Source organism: Camelina sativa, chromosome 10 (genome assembly GCF_000633955.1).
Source record: "Camelina sativa cultivar DH55 chromosome 10, Cs, whole genome shotgun sequence".
Taxonomy (NCBI): Eukaryota; Viridiplantae; Streptophyta; class Magnoliopsida; order Brassicales; family Brassicaceae; genus Camelina; species Camelina sativa.
In genome coordinates, this window is record NC_025694.1 from 13,571,440 (window position 1) to 13,595,458 (window position 24,019).

General features: G+C 36.5%; 3 protein-coding genes across 5 annotated transcripts in view; 2 read left to right on the forward strand and 1 right to left on the reverse strand.

Moving 5' to 3' along the window:
- Positions 1-4,850, forward strand: part of LOC104718819 — a 9,796-nt gene extending 4,946 nt beyond the window's left edge. For 2 of the 3 annotated variants that reach the window (XM_010436623.2, XM_019230577.1), the window contains exons 6-11: positions 1,288-1,679; positions 1,764-2,776; positions 2,948-3,105; positions 3,252-3,412; positions 3,680-3,837; positions 4,297-4,850. In XM_010436623.2, coding sequence (XP_010434925.1) covers positions 1,288-1,679; positions 1,764-2,776; positions 2,948-3,105; positions 3,252-3,412; positions 3,680-3,837; positions 4,297-4,515 — 2,101 coding nt within the window. In that variant the 3' untranslated portion in view covers positions 4,516-4,850. Of the gene's footprint in view, positions 1-9; positions 129-217; positions 955-1,287; positions 1,680-1,763; positions 2,777-2,947; positions 3,106-3,251; positions 3,413-3,679; positions 3,838-4,296 lie in introns of those variants that run through there. The other variant, XM_010436624.2, reaches the window with a different exon arrangement.
- On the forward strand, positions 6,731-7,740 carry LOC104718820. Its single transcript, XM_010436625.2, has 3 exons — positions 6,731-7,028; positions 7,125-7,271; positions 7,344-7,740. The coding sequence occupies exons 1-3, from the start codon at positions 6,828-6,830 to the stop codon at positions 7,545-7,547; spliced, it is 552 nt and encodes a 183-aa protein (XP_010434927.1). The 5' UTR covers positions 6,731-6,827; the 3' UTR covers positions 7,548-7,740.
- LOC104718821 (pentatricopeptide repeat-containing protein At4g15720-like) lies at positions 10,502-12,365 on the reverse strand. Its single transcript, XM_010436626.2, has one exon. It carries the CDS (start codon positions 12,363-12,365, stop codon positions 10,530-10,532), a length of 1,836 nt encoding a protein of 611 aa, XP_010434928.1. The 3' UTR covers positions 10,502-10,529.

A 24,019-nucleotide genomic window follows, 5' to 3' on the forward strand; every position in this document is an offset into this window, starting at 1 on the left:
TTTCCAAGGATCTTCGTCTCAATGGTCCTCCAAATTCACCACCCCGAAACAGCCATGATGATAGTAGCAGACTGCTACCACATACATCTATGGAGAAGACAAGTGAATCTCCTTCCCGCATTCTACAGGTAGATCATATATCACATTCTGTCGGGTTTTTTGTGTGGATTAAATGGTTCGGGATTGATACCAACTTACTTTTAACTTCATGAAACAGGAAATGACTGCCATTCCTTTCCCAGAGGATCTACTGATGTCGCCCCTTCCTGATAGTCTGCTTCTTGTGAAAGAGAAGGAGAAGCAATATACTTTATCAGACAACCAACCTGTGCTTAAGACAGGAAAGGAACCTTCTATTCAGACAAAGAACAAGTTTTCGGATGTTTTACTTTGTGAGGAAACTCCAAGTGGAAGGAGAAGGAAAGCTGACTGCGTTACTGCTACCACTGGGAATGAGACTTCATCAACTGGTGAGATGAAAAAGCAAAAAGTTTTTTCCACTGGTCAGCTGGCCAGGGAGAAGTCAACTTCTGGTTTAGGTGCGGCAAGTTCTAATATTGATGGGCCTACAACAAAAAGTAACTTGCAGGAAGATATTAAAAAAGATGGTGAAAGTGATCCCAAACTTGCATTTGCTAGATCAAACAAAATAAAGGTTGTTGGGATGCATGCTGTGAAGGAGAAAAAGACATGTTTTACAAAGTTGCGACAGAAAAATACTAAAAATAGTTCTGGTGATAAATTTATATCAAAGATGCCTTTCAAAGATGCTGCATATATAGGTCACAATAGTATGGACGTTGGGTTTGATTTCGCGGTTGCACCTGCTTCCACCAGTCTTCAACTTGACAATTGGGCGCAATGTGATAGTTGTAAGACATGGCGACTACTTCCCCTTGGCCTGAATACTGAGAAGCTGCCTGATAAGTGGCTGTGTAGCATGCAAACGTGGCTGTAAGTATCTAGTTATTCCATTTAACCTCGCTTTTTAATGTATCTCCTATTCAAGGTTTGTATCCTGTGCTCTTTTCTTGATTCAAGCACTAATCCTTTTTAGTCGCTATCATGGTTAGATTGAAATAAGTTTCATAGTTGTTTATAGTTGAAGTTTTTTTAATCGTGTTAGGTCTTGTTCCTTAAAACAGCTGGGTCAAGCAGTAAAGATGTAAAATTGTTTTGACAACGCTTCTATTTACTTTCTGGATTTGGTCATTCAACCTTGTGCAGAACCTTCAGGTTCTCATATTATCACATCTTCTTACCATCCTTCCTAAACTTATCTTGTAGGCCTGGAATGAACCACTGTGGTGTCAGCGAGGAAGAGACAACAAAGGTTATCAGACACTTTCATGCTGGTGAGGCTCATGGTCCTGAAACTGGTGTCAAACTCCTCTCTGGTGCTAGTAATGCTGATAAAAGCTACCAACCATTAACTTCTGGTTCATTGCCAAATCCAGTTGAAAAGAAGTCTAACATGAAAGACTTTTCTCAAGGACTTCCAAGCAATATCTTGGTTGATGCTGCAACGCCTATGAAAAGTAGCCCATATGTTCTTAAAATAAAAAACTTGAAGCTGTCAGGAGAAACGCCTAATGCTACTCAGATATCCACTGACTTTGGTGTGTCGCACGATTTTGTTCAGGATAAGGTTGACCAGAAAGCAAAGTGGCGATCAGCAGGTCGGTTTTGCTAACAGCTAAGAGTACATTTTCACTTCACTTGGGCTTCTCTTTTTTCTTCAAAATAACTTGTTCTTATTGTAGGTACTGATTGTCAGATAAAGACTAAGAAGAAAACGGAGGGTGACAAACAAGAAAGTGATGGTTCCAAGCATATCACGACTGGTGTTGGAAACAAACTCGCCAGAGATATGAAAGTAGAAGAAATACATTGGAATCAAGATCCGGAATGGACTCCAGCAGAGAGAAAAACAAAGCGTCCTGACAATGATTTTCACACTTTGGATGTAGAGCGAGACACAAAGAAAAGATTACTCGCATCTAAAAGCAAACCTGATCACAAACGTCAACTACCAACTGCTAGTGGTTCCTTGTGTACAAAAGCTCATGGCAGAATCAATACTCCAGTGAGGAAAGTAAGGTTGGTGGGTTCCAAGCAGGTTGCAGATAGTGATGAAAAAGAGCCATCAATGGTCAAGGCGACAATAAATAAGATTTCAGTCCAGGAATCTAAAGCATGCCAAAGAAATGAATTGTTTCAGGCTGATGGCTCTCAAGAACACCGGAATGCTGATGCCTCATGTAAATATTTCTCTGGTGGAAGTGGGCAGATTTCTGGGGTAGAAACATCCAGCTCTTCGAAGGTTGTAGGATCACATAAAAGTGGAAGAATGTATGTGGAAGAAGTAAAAGCATCTCCTGTGGGATCAGTTTCTTCTTCCCCAGCAAGGTCTTCATGCCCGACGAATCGTGCATCAGCTGCAGAGAGCTTACCTCGGAAAAAACAAAACATGAAATATGGCGATGCTGGGAGTAGATTTTTTCATGATAGAAGACCCCTATCCCAAGAAGCTAATTGTGAATTTTTGTCGACAACTCATCCTACAAACAGGAAACAGCCAAAACCAGAAGTATGTAAACAGAACCCAAAGTTTGGTGATTTACCGTGCACAAGTATGAAATCGGTCCTTAAAAATAGAGCTGGGATAAACAAAATCGGTGACATTGCTCATGAGACTATAGATAGATCCTGCCATGCTGCGAATGATATACTTCAAGAGGCTGAAAAGCTGAAAAAGCTTGCTCACTGTTTGGAGGTCAGTTTTTTATGCTACGTCTAATGTAGTATGAAGCTTCAAATTTCATCTGCTATAATTATAAAAATGAAACAAATGATGGAACGGTAGTATGAATCATAGTGCTGTCTTTCTTCTGTTAGTTTTGTGTTGGCTTTTAATTTGGTTTTCTTTCTATCTCTATGAATTCAGAGCTCTGGATTTGATTATGAATACAAGGAGACCAAATTTAAAGCGGCGCTGAGGTTTCTCTTTGGAGCTTCACTTTTGGAAATGTGCAGTACTGATAATGTGGAAGGGGTAACGATGAGCCATGTTGAAGCTTACCATACTGCTGCAAAATTTTCAGAGTAAGTGAATGATTTTGCTTGCTCATTTTTTTTTCTGTTTCCTTATAACTGTGGAAACTTCTCAGGAATCAGTGTATTAAGAAACAGAATGCTGTTGATTCTATTATGATTTTTTGGTCATTGAACACTCTGCTTGTTTGTCACAGAAGCTGTGCCCATCAATATGAAACTAGCCAAGAAATGGCTGCAGCTGTTTTGGCCTATAAATGCTCAGAAGTGGCTTGCATGAGGCTAGTGTACGGCAGAAGTTTAGGTCTTAGTGGAGAATGGAATGAATTGCAGAAGATGGTACAGATGACTCCTCAAGGTAATATTGGATTTTGCATCTATGATCATATCAGTGAGTGAACTTTTTCTGGAGATATTTTTTCAATGTTGTCAAGTCAGAAGAATAATGGTTTTCATTGTCTAAAATAGTCCTAGGTGGTTTTTTCTGTTTCGGTCACGTAGTAAAGATATTTATCTCAGCAGTACTGAACGTATTCATACTATTTGGCTTAGTATGTCCACCTTTCATAGTTTACAAATTTTTTATGGCTTTAATATCTGGAAGTTCATAAAATCGTTTCTACAGGTGAATCACCGTCGTCATCTGCATCTGATGTTGATAGTTTTAATCATCAAAGGGTGATTGATAAGTCTGCTAAAACTAAAAGAGGTCTCTCCCATGTTGCTGGAAACCTTCTCACCGTTGCTAAAAGCCAGCTAAATTTTCTTCCGTTATTGGACTTTGTAAGTTATCCCACGTTCATCAATTATTGGCATGATACATTTCAAAAAGCAAGCTGGGTTGTCTCTTACCTCTGCTGTTTGAGTTTTGAAACATTAACTTTCCAGGCCTTTAAGTTGGTTAAGAGATATAGAATAGTCAGAGATCAATTTCTTTATATATGCATTCCCTATACATCTTTGATGCAACACGTGATGCAAGCATTTACAGTACTTCAATTGAACAAATTTATAGAGTTCCATATATGAATCACTGAAAGAGACGGACTGACGTGTGCGCAGTTGGAACATATCAGTCTCATTTCATTACATCCCGGTATAAATATATGTTTGCTTAATTGAAACATGGAGTTGTGTCGATTCGGGACAACTAAGATTCTTCTGTTGCCTGAGCTGCGCATGTCTTTCTCATCTATCTTCCTGTGACAAACAAAGCTGATATCTTATAATTATCTAATGCAGACAGAGAGCATGAATCTGGCAATGGAAGCCTCAGCAAAAACTCAAAATGCTTTTAAAGCAGTCACTGTCACTTTAGAAGAAACAAAGCATGGAGATTGTATCGCTGCTATCAAGAAAGTTGTCGATTTCAGTTTCCATGATGTGGAAGCGCTTATAAAGATGATTGAGGTTGCACTGGATGCTCTAAATTCATCAAGATTCGGTGGCCCAAAGTGTTGAATCTATTTTGTACATAGGCTCTGGTCCTATAAAGAATAGAATAGTGTTTAAGCAAGAAGAGTAAGCCAGAAGAATGGATCTAGATTACCTCTGGTTTTCATGAACTTCCATAGAAAAGTCTTATAATTAGGATAGTGTTCAAGGATGATTACCCTTCAATAGATTAGGAAAGGAAGACTTGGAAGGAGGACACTAGATAAGGATGGATATATAAGGTCTACGTTTGCACTTTGCAATAATTCTCAGGGTCCTGTTTCATGTCTTTCTTCTTTTTGGTGTCCGGGTATCCAAGACTAACTAAAGAATATTTATAGAAGAGTAGCAGGATTCTTAGATATAGTCATTTCAAAGATTGGGTAGTAATAAGAGTTGTGACAACTGACAAGACACTGCTCTATTTCCCTCTAATCATGTTTCAGTTCTGTTCAAAGTATAATTGGAATTGAAACATACATTTTTTTGCGGTGATATAACAAGATCATGTGCTTATCAGCTTCTGTCAGGTATGTATTCCTCTATTTTGTCATCTTATTCTGCTGAGTAGCTTTCACCAAGCAAATGATCAGGATAGTGGTTCTTTTTGAACACTTATAATAGATTATTATGTTACACAACTTCTTTGGTTTCTAAATTTAACAACGGAAACTTTCAAAATTTAGCTCATTTTGGTTTTTTGGTGCACCACGCTTAAGTTTCATACCAACATGTTAGTTGTTGCGAATTTCACCATGTTAGTTGTTGCGAAGTTCACCATGTTAGTTGTTACTCTGTTCGTCTTGAACCCAACAAAGTACTAAGTAGCAACCTCAAGCTACTTCTGCGATTTCTGTTTGTATCTGTATTCGGTTTCATATGGACCCATACAAGATGCTCTTCTGTTTTGATATTCCATTTGGGGATGGGTGGATGCCCTTACTTCGCCATTCGTAAACGCCCCAGTTCGGTAGACTGTAGAAACACTTCTTCTGACCTTCTGTGTAAACAGGCTTAGCTTCAGTTTTGGCCATGTTGTTTTTTTTGTTCTCTTCTGGCTTAGTTCATGCCAAGTCACAATGGCTAACTTGTATTGCTGCATAAAGCTTTTTGCATTGTAAATAGTTGTTAACCACAGTCAAGTCTTTTCCCAAGTAATTTGTTTTTTTTGGTTATATAGTTAAGTTGTATCTAAACCATAATTAACTCAATTCCTTTGTTAAATCGTATTTGTTTCATTTCATTTGACCAATTAAGCTAATTTCATTATAAGTGATCTCCTTTGAACCGCTTCTACAACAATGTTTTCACTATGAATGATTCGGAATATGTCGGACCAAAAAATTGACGTATAAGCATTGGATAATGCGATACACGCATTTGTCACTTGCTGATCCGACTGATTTAACCAACCGCTTGCTCGCTTCACCAACAATCTCTACTCTTCCATGTAACCTACCTAGCTCTGCTCATACTTGTATTGTTTTTGCCAAGTGATAAACATAATCAGCACGGCCAGATCTTCCAAGGATTTCAACAACACAAGTTAATGCCTAGGAGGCCAAGATCAGAAATCACACCATGCTTTGATTTCAAGAATTATAGGCCTTGTGTAACCAGACAATGGCTGCAAGCGTGTAACATGCATATTTTAAATCAAACCAAAGTAACATTTTAATTCTAGGCCTTCACTCTGTTGTATCGAAGTTTTCTATAGAAAATCTAAAACTGGTATTAAATTTTACATTTTACCGAAATATATATATATACAGTATTAGTAAACTCACTCTGTTTTTTAGGCTGGAAGTACTTAACTCACTTATTTCCCCATGGTGAAATCAATGAATTGTATAAAGGGCTGTTATCGGAGATGTGATTTCTAAATCTATATAGAATTGTAAATAATAGAAATCAAAACATATGAATTTTGAAATAACATGTTTCATCCTTGGATTTGAATCCTTCTATTTTACATTTTCAAATCCATTCAAAACTATTTAAAACATAATATGGATTTTGAAATCCAGAAACAAATCACTAAATGAGTAACATTGTATTTTAACAAGTATTTTTAAATCATATAACCAATAAAACATAATTTTGATAAGTATTTTAAAATCAATAATTGAATAACACATGATTTTTGTTTGGATTTCCAAATTCATTAAAATCATAAAACCAATAACCCCTCTATTTATTTAACTTGACCTGATGGTTGAACCAAAAAGAAAAACGGGTAAAATTGATTTATGGGTATTTAAGAGTCACATATATTCATTTTAATTTTGTATCTCCTCAGTCAATACGTACAGAGCAAGTAAAAAAAATAAAAAAGATATATGTCTAGGGTTCCGAACGAGGCTGGAGATGCGACGACGGAGTTGGTTTCTCCGCCGCTGAAGAAGCCGAAGATAGATACGGAGGCGAAGGCGGATGCAGAGGTCAAAACAGAAATACGAATTCTCCTCCAAGGAGAATGGAACGATCCTGAATTCATCAGACAGCGAGATCTGTATTGGGAGCAATTTGAAAAGAGCGAGGTATCCCGATCTATGTTTTTCTGATTCGATATTTTTATCTTTTTTTTTTGTGTTTGGATGAACCGTTTCAATTCGATGCTTTTTTTTTTAATTTAGGGTTACGATATTGATTGGGATAATTTGGACTACAACTTCCCAGCCGTCAAATTCGAATGGGCATCAGATCTCTCACGTAAACGTACCAATCAGGAGTTGCTCGATCTGTGTATTAAGACGGCCATCGACGAAGAAAACGAAGAATATGTTAGAACTCCATCGAATCAGCTTTCTCTCTAAATCGTTCGTTTCTTCTTTAATCCTATTTTGTTTTGGCAGGGAACAAATCTCGAGTTGGTCAAGTATGTGAGTGCAAATATACTGGGAGTTCAAGGATTCTTTTTTTGCATAACATTCTGGGCACAAGATGTTTCATCACCGAATCCTGAGCCAAAACTTTACCAAGCAAAGGTGAGGAAGTTTATGGATGACATCATTGTCCATGACTTCAGGCTAAGGCCAACTCAAGAACAATGGGGTTGAGCAGGTTTACCTACTTTTCATATGATTTTATTTTGATTTTGCTTCTTGAGTTGTATAATTACGGCCATGACTTGTCAGTTGTGTCTCTCATTATTGTGATAACGACTCCAACTCCGGTGTGCTACAAGACGCTTTGTCATCTTTGAACAGTTTACTTGCCAAGCAGCTTAATGTGCCCTTATTTTCTAGTGAATGTATCTACACTCGTCTTAATGTAATTGGTCTTTATAAAGATTTAAACGCTTCTTTTGGGTTGCTGAGTGAAATCTGAAAAGACAAGTTGCATAAAATTTACAATCCTGATAAAATGATAGGCTTACATGATGATTGATAATACAGGCCACAAACAAAAACATTCAAACTATGAAAGTATAAGATTAGCTCCTATTTGATCCCTGAGGTAACAGAAAGTTGGATGAAAGTTCAATGCCACTTTCACAAGGTGGTGATTTGGTGCTTGTCAAGGAACATTTTCGTTCGAGTCTTTTCCAATGTTGAATAGTGCTTCGATCGCTCGTATAAATGCGATTGCCCAACAAATCAATCCAATAATAATAATATTCTGTTTATAAAAACAATATATATACTCCTATAGTCCTATTTAACATAATGAATTTACAACATACATTCGTCTCTTTGCTCCAGGACGTTACTAAGAGCAAATCCGGAGTTGCTCAACAAATTTTTCATTAAAAGTCGGATTTGCTCAACAAATTTTTCATTAAATATATATATCCATATATATATATATATATATATATATTTTAAAAAGTAAGAGAGGGAATGTAGGACTGTTCTCAAAATACTTATTTGAGAACCGATTCTTTAAATGTCTGTACATGTGTCTCTTTAGTAGTGGTCTAATTTTAATAAAAAAAATATTGTTATATGATTAAAATATCTTATTATATAAACTTTAGTTTTCAAGTATGTCGATAATATTTTGACATGTGTGAAAAGAAATTTTATTCAATAATTATAGGAAACTTAAAAAATCTGAAAAATAACAGGATTCTAATTAATATTTTTGAAAAGTATATAAAACCAAAAGTAATCTATTATATCACTAATTCTTATATGAAAATTCTCTGTTAAATTACAAATTTCAATAGGAAAATATGTGCAATTAATAAGGAAAATATTTAAAATTTAATTACAATTATTATTTATTATAATCATATAGTAAAAATAAATTTATACAGATAAATGATTAAAGTACAAAAAGGTTTAATGTGTTAAAATTAGTGATTAACATAATATAAGAAAAATAAGATAATCAAAATAAGAAATTAAAGTATTTTATTAAGTTTTTTAATCGGTAAATGATTTGATAGCGTATTCAATATTATGTTATTATATAAATTTTGATTTTCAAAATTAGTAATTCATATGATCGCGACAGGTGTTAATTTTAACAATTAAAATTTTTGTCATACATAAAACAAATAGCATATATCTCTAAGAGTTATTTGCGTCAAAGGTCGCTGCTGCATAGGGAAGGGGCAATAGTTGTCTAGATGATATGTTACGTTTAATTCCAGTATGCATGGTTGTTATAATAAATTTGGTTATGAGTTTAGTTTTATTAAATAATTATGATTATTTGTTCATTTGTTCATTTGCACCGTTGGTGATGGTTTAACGATGCATGCGTAGCCTCTCCAAGCCCAACGAATGTGATCCTAAAATCTATAATAAACCTAATTTATTTTTAAAATAAACCAGCAAATAACATATAAAAATATAACACTTTATAAAGCACACTGATTGTACTTACGATATTGAACATGTCTTACTGCTCCATCGTCTCGCACATTTATCAGCTTTCCTTTTTTTTTCATCCTCCTCATAACATTAACATAGGACATGTGGTAAACTTATATTAACAATATTCACATAATTACACGACTCATAAATTACCTTTTATTTCTATGCATTTCCTTTTCTCTTTACCTTTCCCCTCATTACAAAATAAAAATAAACATCATTTATCCAAATTATTTTCAAATACTGAAATAAATATATACAGTGTTAATTAGGAAAAAATATTACAAAGCTTCATTCCTATTTTCTTTATCATCTTTTATCCTTTACTCCTCCAATTTCCATGTTGTTTGAAAGGTCTATTAAAAAAATTGAAAAATAAAACAAAAACAAAAAATTATGAATGAACAAGGACAATGTATATTTAACCTTTTTTAATAAAATACCCAAATGCTTTTTGAACTCTGGAAAACATTGAGACTTAAACTTTTGAAAAACATAAAAATGGTTGTTTGGAGTTGGAGAAAACCAACAATGAGAATAGACTTAGTATATACTAGACTCAAATTCAAGACATTTTTATTTGAGAAAGAAACTATGGTTTCAAATGTATATAGCTGAACATAATTGGCACACATAACTAATATATATATATATATACACATGAATATCACATTGACACATTACATGATTCTATATTTTTATGTGCATTTTGATTTAGCGTTAATGAAAAAGATAGAATTTTTTTAATGCTTTCCTGTATCTAAAATCTCCTTTATGTACCATGGTATCTTTTATTTTCATAATTTATGAAAATGAAATTGTCACAATTAATCACCAAATTTACTTATACAAATGAAAAACCCACAATTAAATAAATATCATATAAGTAAATGATATTTTTTTTGTATATCAAAAGTCATCGCCAATTAAATATTTTATACAAAATATCTATGAACTTACTTTTAAGAAAACTCAACATATTTTTGCTCTAAAAAAACAAAAAAGAACTCGGCAAACAAATCAATCGATCATGGATCAGGAATCTTTTTATCACTTTGTCCACAACTACCACAATTCCTTTAATTTAAATCGTATTCGGTTCCATTTTTCTTTGAATAATTTACTTAAAGGTAGGTTTAATTTATAAATGATCTCCTTTGAACTGCTTCTATATGTACATCAATGTTTTTACTTTTTACTATGAATGATAAAAAGTCACCAAAAATCACGACAAGTGCAAGATCCATTCTTGAAACAATGAAACCTGTTTACATCCCTAACAACAATTTCTCTCTGCACAATCTCACTGATCAGCTTGAAAGCCTCATGGCAATCTCTACACATCCTCAAATTGTTCATAATCCGAACAGTTGATCCCGCAGGCAAATAAATCAATCCGTAGGCTAAAGCCAATCTCTCACAATGCAAATTCACCATTGCCTCTTTAGCTTCCTCGTCAACATCAACAAAAACCGATGAACTTGTGATCATACTACTTCCCCTGTGTCCTCTTTCCTTCATTCGCTTCTCCAGATCTTTCAAAAACCTCTCAATCTCACCGCTTTCATCACAAGACAAATCCCCAGCATGAAAGACATAAACTGACCCCTTACTCTCAATCCAGCTACAAGCTCGTTCTTTCACGTTTCCACTACGCTTCATCTCTAGTCGAAGAGACTCTGAATCTTCCCATCCTCCAGCCACAGCATAAGCATTGGATAATGCGATATACGCACTTGTCACTTGCTGATCCGACTGAATTAACCGCTTGCTTGCTTCACAAACAATCTCTACTCTTCCATGTAACCTACCAGCTGAAAGAAGAGCTCCCCACAAGAGCGCCCCTTGCTCTGCTCCAACTTGTATTGTTTTCGCCAAGTCATAAGCTTCGTCAACACGGCCACATCTTCCAAGCATATCAACAACACAAGTGTAATGCCTCGGGTCAGGGATCACACCATGCTTCTCAGCCATTGAATTCAAGAATTCTAAGCCTTCGTTAACAAGACCCGAATGGCTACAAGCGTGTAACACGCCGAGTAACGTTACATAGTTAGGCTTTATTCTCTTTCCAACCATTTCATCGAATAGTTTGATCGCTGCTTCTCCAAGTCCATGCTTTGCCTTTGCCATGATCATAGACGTGTACGTTATAACAGAATGACAACGAATGCTCAAGAAGACTTTCTCAGCACAGCTTAGAGACCCGCACTTCGCGTACATATCAAGAAGCGAGGTAGCAACCACATTGTTCGATTCATAACCACCTCGAGTGACTAACCCGTGAGCAACTTCTCCCCATTTCAGCCTACCTAAACTAGAGCAAGCGCTAATAACACTAGCCAGCATGAACTGATTCGGCCTATCTAACGTTGTAGAAGCATTGAATGATCTAAACAACTCAATAGCTTCATGGCCACGACCGCTCTGCGCATAAGCAGTGATCATAGAAGTCCAAGAAACAACATTTCTACCATAACCAATCATGGAGTCAAAAACCCTTCTAGCCGTTTCCACATCGTTGCATTTCCCATACATGTCAACAAGAGAGGAACTCACCACGGTATTGCTTCTGAGCCGGGAAATCTCAAAACGGGCGTGTATGCATTTCCCGATTCTTGATTCAGCCAAAGACGAGCATGCTTTAAAGACACTAGCAAACGTGTACTCATTGGGAGGCACAGATCTATCTTCATGCATCTTCTGAAACATAGACAGTGCAGTTTGAGGCTGACCCATGTCGTTAAACCCAGAGATAACCGAAGTCCACGAAACGACGTTTGGTTGACACATTTCACCAAACACCTTGCGTGCAGTGTTGACTTCTCTGAGCTTGACATAACTATTTATGAGGAGATTCACAGTGAAAGTGTCACTCACGAGCCCAAGTTTCACAGTCAGGGTATGTAATAAATTTGTAAGAATAGGGTTGGTGGATTCTGAAAGCTTATGTACCAAGAAAGCTTTCGTTTTTAGGTGAAGAAGAAGAAACGGAGAAGTTATGGCATTTGCAGGGGCTAATCGGACATTTTGGATCAACCGTTTCTTCATTGGGTCAAATTTGTGGGATTATATTATGACTTTCATATACTTTATATTCTCTATTCATATAATGCGGTGTCGTTTGATATTTTCACACTACTCATTACTCGAATTAAAAACATAAAATATAATTAAGATTTATGTTTGGTTTTGTCCAGGACCACAATATTTTAATCTTCGTAAACATTGAGGTTTTGTCCTTTCTTTGTGTGTCGATAAATGAGGGCATAGCCTTTATCACTCCATTTCTCTCCCCAGTTGTTTTTTTGCAATCCAGTATGCATGCGTTCCCGAAATCATTAATATCATAACCGACGATAAGAACAATATATGCGATGGTATATATATTTGCTAAACTTATTCCAGACATGGACTATACAACAAGTTTAAAAACTGTAACTTAACAGATAGTTAACTAAAAGTTCATGGAAATAATTTGAATACATACCCTAAACTTAGTAGAAAATTTGAAATCTATACTAATTTATTTAAGTCTTTGAAAAATACATTTTTTTTTTCATCGAAAAAAATTATATTGATGATTTTTGAAGATCCAAATACAATTGTTTTTCCAGCCAAATTGGAGGATATAAACATTCATAATACAAATTACAATGAATACACCCATGTCTTTGAAAAATACCTTATGTATTACATAAAATGACTATTTTGCCTTTAATCAAGAATTAATTTAAAAGTTAAAAAATTAATACAATATACTTAAATTAATTCATTTTACAAAATTATTTAAAAAACACTGTTTTTTAAATTAGATATTCAGAATTTTGCAAAAAAAAATTTAGATAATGATGAATTAATTTATTATTTATAATATTAATCAATAACTAAAATATTAAAATTCAGATATATAATATTAATTAGTTTAAATATATCAAAGTGGTTTTAAGATAGTTACATATTTAAATTATAACTAGGTACGGATCCGCACGTACGTGCGTGATTGATTTTAAAAAATATGTTTACTATAAGATTTGTAATATGTTATGTACACATAGAGATACATTTATAGATATAATTATTCGTTAAATCATTTACAGTTCAAACTTATATTATTTTGGTTTTATTCAGTTTGTGATTTTTGAAATAATTAAGGTTTTAGCATAAAATTAAGATTCACAAAACGACATACCCAGATCTAACGTTTACAGAATTAGTGATTAATTATAATTGTATAAAGCTTGTAAATTATGAAACGGATAAAAACCATCAAAAAGATTAAAACTTCTCGAAACAAATAACCTAAATTCTTAAGCGGGTCAAACCCGTCCCGGTAGCCATACTCAATAAGGGGTATAATATTTTTTTATCTATAAAAATCCGTCTCTCAAAATCGTTAAGAAATAATATTAAAATATATATCATATTTTATATTTTTAATATGTTAATTTTGAAATTAAGGAATCTTTAATATACGTTTGTCTTATATATCAGAAATTTTCTATAGGAAAAACTGAAAATTAGGATTTGCCTGTTTAAATATTTTATAGTTTAAAATAAATTTAAGATGCCGTCAAATTGTTTTTTAAAGATTTTCCAGTATCTATTATTCAAAATTAATTTCAATTTTTGGTCAAAATTTTTTAAAAAATAAGAAATAATATTATTTACATTTTTGAAAATATGATTTAAACAAATATTTTTTACATCTCCTGTTATAATTTTTATATTATATTATAATACATAGATTTTGAAAATAATTTCGAAAACACGTAAGGGATAATATTTATTAATATTTGAATAATATTTACTTATTTTAGAATTTATAAAAACAAAATATTGTGTATATAAATAAATTGAATAGCAATAACAGTTCTATGTAATATTATAAAATATTAAAGGTAATTAATAAATTGGGCACAAAGCTCTCTGGGACGACACGTCAGTTTTTCTTCAAGAATGCTTCTCTTTTAATATACAGAGGATTACAAACAAATGAACGAAGCACACAATGAATGCAACCAAAGAAGGTTAGGATAGGAAGAAGCTGAACTGACGAGGAGCAGAAGGAGATATCCGCGGAGAAAGAACCGACGAGTCTCGGGAAGAGATTGAAGACTGAAAGTATAAGTACGAAAGTAAGGATCTTGGAAAAGATCATCGAGTACTTTAGACAAAAAAATAAAACCCCTATTAATATAAAAACACCTCGAAGTACGAAAGTAAGGATCTAAGAACACCTCGAAGTCATTTGTATTCTTTTTGCTGTTAATATAAAAAATCTAGTCCTAACATTCTCCGTTATTAAAAGCCCTAAAATCATACATAAATGTAATCATCTACTTCGTTGTTGCCAAGTGTAGTACAATCACTTGACTTCTGAAATTTCTTTACTCTTTTTGTGTGTTCTTCTCACAAATCTGACGTTTTCTTTTTGTTTCTTAATTAGCATTTTCTCTGACATTTTTTCGTAGTAAGTAACTTTGATTTTCTTTTTTATTTTTTGCCACAAAAAGAATATTTTCCTAAATTAATAGAAAGTGCACATTGTATTGTAACTAACTTAAGTGCAAATGCATTTTAAAAGAAATTTTGTTTTTTAAAAGTTTACAAATTACAATGTGTTGCTTTATTAAGCTACAAGTAACCATGATTGGTTGAGATCAAAATATTCAAAATATGGATGATAAAATCTCAGAGAAAATTAGAAAAAAAGACGGGTCCTAATGGAGCAAGAGTTTCGGGGCATTCCAAAATTTAACATGTTGTTTCTAATGGAGAAAGGGTGTTGTTACCTCTGGGTCGTCATTCTATTAACTCTAACAAGTTGTACTCTTCTTTTCATTCCCATTATATATTCATTTTGTAAACTCAAAATAGTATCATTGTAAAAATGGACAAAGAAGATGAATGCAAAGTAGATTTTAAGGAAAGAAAAAAATAAGACATGAATTATTGAAGACAATTAAAAATGAAGATATAATATACTACTATCTAAACAGGAACACATTGTGATATTTGAAACAGTTAATTTAGACATTGTGATTATCATGTGGTATGTTGCCATTTGAACAATTCATCATTAAATCATCCTCTAACATCAAAATTCTAGTAAGAGTTCGTTTGCTTAAAAACTAGTTAATGTTTTGGTGCTACAACAATTCTCTGAAGTCTCAGGCCTATCAATGAACAGGAATAAGACCGATCTCTTTTTAGCGGGTGTGAGCCATATTGAAACCGTACAAATGAGTTCTCTTGGCTTCAACATTGGATCACTTCCCATCAGGTATCTTGGCCTCCCACTTATGCACCGTAAGCTCAAGATTGCAGAATACAGACCACTGGTTGAGAAGCTCTCTAAGCGTTTTTCCTCCTGGTCCGTCAGAGCTCTGTCGTACGCTGGTAGACTACAACTTATCTCGTCAGTGATATATGGGACAATAAATTTTTGGATGCCTGCCTTCATCTTGCCTAAAGGGTGCATTAAAAAGATTGAAAGCTTGTGTAAAAAATTCCTCTGGAGTGGGGATGCAAACAGAAAAGGAACAGCAAAAGTTGCATGGACCAAGATAAGTCTACCTAAAGAAGAAGGTGGTCTAGGGCTCAGATCTCTAAGCCAGTGGAACAAAACCCTATGTCTGAAACTGATCTGGCGTTTGTTTGCAGCAACGGATTCATTATGGGCTATTTGATTGCAAAATACTAAGATCCGGGACGTGAGTTTCTGGTCCATAGACGCAAAAAAGCAGACATCTTGGACTTGGAAAGCTCTCTAAAATCTAAGGCACATTGCGAGAAGTTTCCTGAAGGTAAGATTGGGCAGTAGTCAGTAAATTAGCTTCTGGCATGATACCTGGACCTCGTTTGGTCCTTTAAGTGAATTTTTTGGTCCCTCAGGTCCTGCTCAAACCGGTATCCCAATTCATGCGAAATTTGCGCAGGCTCTGTCGTCGTCGGGTGGGAACCTCCGAACAGCTAGGTCGCCCCAAACGGAAGAACTTTATACTTTCCTCACAACATTAGATACTCCTCTCCCCTTCGGTGTTTCTGATGAGTATTACTGGATGTGTGGTTCTGAGAAACTCTGCAACTTTTCCACATCAAAGACTTGGGAGATCCTAAGGCCGAGGCAAGACCCTCCTCCGTGGACAGCTCAAGTATTGTTCAAAGGAGGAATCCCGAGGCATGCTTTTATGATGTGGTTAGCGCAACAAGATCAACTACCAACACGAGCAAGATTGGTGAGGTGGGGTCTTCCTATTGAGCCAAATTGTTGTCTCTGTGGTTTGTTTCTGGAAACAAGAGAGCATCTATTTCTTCGTTGCGAAATAAGTGGGGAGATATAGTCTGAAGTTACAAGGCGTCTAGGCTACATGCCTTTCTCCTTTCACACTTGGGAAGCTTTCTCTGCTTGGCTCGATGTTAATGTTCAACCAGCTGTAGAGAATTAGGAAAAGATAGTTTATATTATTCACATGACCAATATATTTATACAAGAGGTTGTGCTTATCACAATCTTAAGATAAGGCTACAACTTTATATGATAAGGACTACATAGATTGAAGCATATCATATCTATACTAATATGCCCCCGCAAGATGGACGACGCTTGCAGAGACCAATCTTGTAACAAAGAGTGTCGAAACGCTGACGAGGCAGAGGTTTAGTGAGTGCATCCGCCAGCTGGTCTTCTGAACAGATGTGAGCGACACGAAGTTGTTTGGCCTGAACCTGCTCTCGAACGAAATGATAGTCAAGGGCTAAATGCTTCATGCGAGAGTGAAATACTGGATTTGCAGAGAGGTAAGTTGCACCAATGTTATCGCAGAACAGAACCGGTGTAGCAGTGGATTGAATACCAAGCTCAGACATGAGTGAAGCAACCCATTTCACCTCAGAAGCTGCCGCAGTAAGAGCTCGATACTCCGCCTCAGTTGAAGAGCGAGCAACACCACTCTGTTTCTTGGACGACCAAAACACCGGCTGGCGACCAATATACACCAAGTAACCACCGGTAGACAAGTAATCATCACGACAGCCAGCCCAGTCAGCATCGGAATACGCATGAAGAGTAGTATGTGTCGAAGCAGAGAAGAAAATGCCCTTATCCGGAGTTCCAACCAAGTAATGTAATAACCGCTTAACAGCCTCCCAATGCACAGTCGTAGGTTTGTGCATAAACTGAGAAAGACGATTGACTGCAAATGCAATGTCAGGGTGAGTCAAAAGAAGATACTACAGGCTCCCAACCGTGGCACGGTACTGAGTCCCATCAGACAACGGAACACCAGACGACAGAGAAAGGACCTGCGAAGACACCATTGGTGTAGGAACAGGTTTTTTTTCCGCCATGTGAGTCTTGCGGAGCAAGTCAGTGATGTACTTGGTCTGTGTGAGGTGAAGACCAGAAGCAGTGCGATAAGCTTCCATACCAAGGAAGTAGGACAGCTGACCAAGGTCTTTGAGAGAGAACTTAACACCAAGAAAATCATTGACCCGCTATAGTTCTGTCAAGGAAGAGCCAGTGATGACTATGTCATCAACATCGACAAGAATATAGATGTAAGAGCTGCCAGTGCGAAGAACAAAGAGCGAAGCATCGGCATGTGAGTTTTTAAACCCAAGACTAATCAAAAAATCTTTAAGGGCATTATACCACGCACGCGGCGCCTGCTTCAGGCCATAAACCGCCTTTTTGAGTCGACAGACATGATGAGGTTTGTCTTTATCAACAAGACCTGGAGGCTGGAGCATGTACACTTCTTCGTTTAGAGGACCTTGAAGGAAGGCATTGTTGACATTTAACTGGAGCAGGGGCCAATTGCGACCAACAGCAGTACAAGGGACGGCACGGATGGTAGCATGCATAACAACCGGACTAAATGTGTCATGGTAGTTGAGACCAGGGCGTTGGTGAAAGCCTTTGGCAACTAGGCGGGCCTTGTACTTTTTAATGGAGCCATCGGGGTTGCGCTTAATACGAAAAACCCATTTAGAGCCAACAATGTTCTTTGCTTGTGAGCGATCAACAAGATCAAAAGTATCATTTTGCTTAAAAGTATCAGCTTCAGTATGAATTGCATTTGTCCACTTCTCATCCTTAAGAGCTTGCACATGACTAACCGGTTCAATCTCTTTGAGCACAGCAGTGAGACCATAGTGAGGATTTGGCTTCCGAATGTTGTCCTTGGCTCGAGTCTGCATGATGTGTGTGTTTTGAGGAGGAGGCGGTGCCAGTGGAGGACCAGAGGAAGCCGAAACAGAGTGCTCTGCAACCGAAGATGCAGAGAAGGTAGCAGGGGATGACTCCAGCGATGGTGTGTCAATACTCGGAGGTGAAGAATCAGACAACGGGGTGGCAAGGAGCGTGAGTGACCGATTGAAGGTAGGGACAATAGAGGCAGAAAAAGAGTCGGAGGTAGATGGTTCAAGAGAGGAAGAGAGAGGAGAGATTGTTGGTGAGGAAAAAGGGAAGACTGACTCGACGAACTGAACATGGCGTGAGACATAAACACGAGAGGTTGAAACATCTAAGCAGAGATAGGCACTTTGGGTGAGGGAGTAGCCTAGAAAAACACAGGGAGTGGATCGTGGACTGAACTTGTTGTGACCATACAGTCGAATCCACGGATAACACAGACAGCCAAAGGTACGAAGTTTGGTGTAATTGGGTTCGATTCCGAAAAGTAAGTGATAAGGAGAAGAATGAGAGAGATTTGGGGTTGTAAGTCGGTTTATGAGGTAGACAGCAGTGGCGAAAGAGTAAGTCCAATAGATGTTTGGTACAAATGCATGGGTGAGAAGTGAGAGACCGGTTTCAACAATATGGCGATGTTTTCTTTCAGCTATGCCATTGTGCTCAGGAGTGTGAGGGGGAGAAGTGAAATGTGAAATTCCATTTGTTGCCAAGAACTCTTTAAGAGCAAGGAACTCCCCCCCATTGTCCGAGAAGAGCATTGTGATTTTAGTGTCGAACCGGTTCTCAACAAGAGCCTTGAAGATTGGAAATATTTGAGCAACCTGAGATTTTTGTTTAAGAGGGTACAACCAGGTGTATCTTGTGCAATGATCCACAAAGATAACATAGTATTTGTACCCATCTACAGAGACAACAGGTGATGTCCAAACATCAGAATAAAGTATGTCTAGAGGAGCTTTTGAGTGTAAAGAGGAAGTAGAGAAAGGTAACTTATGGCTTTTATTGCTAGAATAAGAGTTGCAAAATAAATGAGATGACAAAGAAGCAGAAATAGGTAAAGAAAACTTAGAAACTATATGATGAAAAGTCTGAGAATTTGGGTGTCCTAATCTAGAGTGCCAAGAGGAGGGTGTTGTTTTGGAGCAACTGAATGCAGAAACAGAGGTTGGAACAGTGTTTGGGACAATGATCGGCAACTCATATACACCTTCATTGGCCTTGCCTCTGAGAAGTGTTGTCCCCGTGCGTAGATCCTTCACCTGAAAAGTAAAAAGACACAATTGAATCATTACATTGTTAGTTTGACAAAGTTTGTTGGCAGAGATCACCTGTTGGCATAAAACATTGGTAAGCTTTAGGTTCCGTGAATAAGAGGGAAGGGAGATGAAACCAGAGTGAGTTATGGGGAGATTCGATCCATTCCCAACCATAACGCTTTCTCCATCAGTGTACGGAGCATGGAGAGAGAGATTGGAGAGGTCACTCGCGATGTGGTGTGACACAGCACTATCAAGAAGCCACAGAGAGAGGTCGGGGTGAGGAGAGCTTGTTGTATGATGAACCTGAGGTTGTTGTTGCCATTGAGGGGTGGGAAGCGGTAAGTGAGGTGCAGACCAAGGAGCAGGACCACGATATGGAGCAGAATAGTGTGGTGAGTAAGAAGGAGTCGGTGATGGCGCTCTGTATTGTGGACATCTACGAGCACCATGTCCTTGAACGCCACAGATTTGACACTTCCCGAGATAAGGTCGAGATGGACGGAAACCACCACGTGAAGGGTTGTAGCCACCACACGAAGATGGATTAGACGGTCGAGAGGAGAACTGAGTGGCATTCGCAGTCACCGGAGTAGAGAAATCTGTTTTTCCAGAGGCCTTGAGTGCATTCTCTCGGTTGATAAGTTTTTCATGGAGTTCAGGGATTGAGATGGGCGTGTCACGACCTTGAACCATCTCGATAACAGCTCTGTATTCTTCTCCAAGACTAGATGTGATGTAGTTAAGGAGATCTTCATGAGGGAGAGCATCAAGTAGAGCAAGTTTGTCAGACTTGTCGATGATGTCTCGCAGTCATGAATTGATTTGTTTCCTTTAGAAACATCCTTGAGCTGGTCCCTGATTTGACGGATGTGACCACGAGAGGATTTCCCATAAGTGCTAGAGAGAGTTTGCCAGAGATCCCGTGTTGTTGTAGTACGAGCAACTATCGGTTGAACAGAGAGGGAAAGAGAGCCTAGTACAGCGCTGAAGAGAAGCTTGTCTTGACGTTTCCAGGCTGCAAGATTTGGATTTGGTTGATTTTCAGCAGTAGCAGTTGTGATTGTTGCAGCAGGCGTGTTGTCTTCATCGGTGATCGAGACATGAAGATCATGAGCCTCAAGAAGAGATTGAACTTGCAGACGCCAAGTGATGAAGTTGTTTGGCGTGAGTTTGGTGATGTTGGCCATGTTGAGAGAGATCAAGGTTTTTGCAGGTTCGGAGATGTTGAAGACATGGGAGGATTAAGCAGAGGTGGAGGAGGCGTCAAATGCCATTGCAGAAGAAGAAGAAGAAAGATTGCAGAGAAAAAAAGTAATAGAAATAAGATCGATAGAGAGGTTTTAGGTTTTCAGATCAGAGCTCTGATACCATGTAGAGAATTGGGAAAAGATAGTTTATATTATTCACATGACCAACATATTTATACAAGAGGTTGTGCTTATCACAATCTTAAGATAAGGCTACAACTTTATATGATTAGGACTACGTAGATTGAAGCATATCATATCTATACTAATACCAGCGCCGAGATGCTTGCGCCGACTAGCAGCCCAAGCCACTATATATGCTATATGGAGGGAACAGAATAACAGACTGCACAACAGCATTGCTACTGAGATCCAAATCCTGATCAAGGGGCTGGATAGACCAATTAGAGACGCCATTCTGGTAAAGAAGCGGCGCAAACAGTTTAAGGACCTGCTAATGATTTGGCTTAAATTTGACTAGGACAGCCTACTCAAAGTTGACGTTCCAAACTCTTTCCTTGTTTTTATTTTTTTGGGCTAGGGACGAGTTTCTGCAATTAAGGCTATTGTAAATTTTCTGAAAACTTGAAGTTTAATGAATATTCACATATTTATCAAAAACAAAAAAAAAACTAGTTAATGTTTGTGCCTTCCAACTCTCGACTCTCGCGGTTGTCCAAAAATCATATGATAGTACCATATATATGATATATGTGAACCGAATCTGAACTCTCTTAGACGACTACCACCTTTCCTAATTCATGTTGTTGATACTGGCACTTTGCTTAGGCTTTTCCCTGACCATCTTGACGGAGATATTATCGCAAAACTTGCGCACCTTGGCTTGGTAAAGTCGTTGCTCTGGATTTGTCCTCATTAATATAATCACTCTCTTAGTCCTCAAATAACTTGGTGATTCCATAAAGTTTATGAGGATTAAGAAGCAACAAAAAACAATTTGGATATATTCTCCATTTGATATCCAAATTGTTTAGAATGGTTTGCTTCAAGATAAAAATTATATAGTTTACTCTAAAATTTTAATCAAACTCTAAGTCATAAGCTGCATTTTTTGTAAAAATTTTAGGACGACACAGGTTTCTGTCCATCATCATCCCAAGAACATATATAATGTAACTAAAACACTCATCTGTCACATTTCTAGATAGAATTACAATTTTCAAGCATCGAGATACGTTTAGTCTTAAAGACCAACTACATACAAGTCAAGAAGATACGTTATTTAATTAGAACATAACATGACATTAAATTGTTCCAGATAAACAGTATTCTCATTGGAAAACCCACAAAGTTTTGGAAGTGATCATCACCTGTATGGATCCGCTGACAACCCACAAGTCATGGAAACTTAATTCGGCATTTGCTTCAATCTCAATGAAACACGTAAAGCAAAGAAGTAGAATCTAATACTCCAAAGGTACTATTATCTCAATAAAAAGATGGTGAGATAATAGATGATAGATCCACTGAAATTAGATTCCACTTTCTTTAACCGTTAAAGCAAACAGTTGTGCCTAGATAAACTTGCAAAGGAAAGCACTGGACAATGATACTAACACTTTCATATGTCGAAATGTATACCTCTTTCATAATATTATTTTGAATGCAAGTTGCAAGATAATGACGTCATTCGTGTCATAAGAAGTGTACCTACCTCACCATTGATCAAATTATTGCGTTGGCCTCAGCCTGAATTCACGAACATCGACCTCATCCATAAACCTGAGCATCTTTGCATGGTAACATTGTGGCCCTGGATTTGGTGCGGATAGATCCTTTTCCCAAAATGTTATACAAAACAGAAACCCTTTGGCGCCCACTACATTTGCAGTCACATACTTGACAAGCTTGAGTTTTGTTCCATTAAAAAACTTCTCATTTTCTCTCAATAAACTTTTTATAGTTATTGTTTTTTGATACATAAATATTTCTCATATTATTTAAAAATATCAAGTTAAAATATTCAAATTAAAATACACTATTAGTGTATTTTATTATATAAAATTATGTAGTTTAACAAAATAAATGTTTGAAACTGAATAGAAATATTCAAAACTGGTCCGCTACCTAGTCAAAAGTTTTGAATATATCGTACTTAGATGGATTTTTTTGACTCATTACAACTTTTTTTTATAAATTAAACAATTTCTAAATGCCTAAAAAAATTCAAATCATAGCATATGCAGAAACATACTTTTTCATAAAAATAAAATACTAGGCAATAAATGTTGTACTCTATCATATTAACAAAATAAAGCAGTAATTATGTACAAGCTGATGAATTCTTCAACTAAGCACTACAAAACTAACAACGCATGTGGAACAACTGTTCTCTGATTTTTTTCTTTCAACCGAGAGGACAGTCATAGGAAGGAGGCGAGGATCCATATCTCTAATCTCATGTGACAACAAACACAGCGAGCTAGAGAGAAAAATGCTAACGTGAAAAATATAATATGCACGCAAAAATAGTAAATGATGCAGCACATAATTAGGATAATTATTATTTATTAAGATTTAATTATTATATTCATTGTAATATTTATAACTCTAAAATATTCCAAAGGTTTTATAGGGTTTTTATGTTTTATTATAAATAAGCCATTTAGGCCTCCTTTTGTTTTCATTTGAATAGATTTATAAAATAAGAAGCTTTGTGCTTTTGAGAGAAGAGTATTCTCCAACTCTTGTTTTGGGCAAAGAATCCAAGAAGGCATTAATTTTAGGTATTCTCAGATTAAATAAGATCTTTGTGTTCTCTTAGCTTATTCTACTCAAATTTGGAATTAATGTGTCATTAGTGAGAGTGTATGTTTTTTCAAAGTTTTTTCATAAGTCATCTGGATCTGGGTGTGATTCTTTTAGAAAGAGGATTTGGTCGCATGCATTCACCGCAAATTTAGAAGACGAAGGCGTTCACTCCATAATAGGCTTGAACAAAAAGTGAACGTCTCCCTTGATTCCCGGTTAATGCATGCG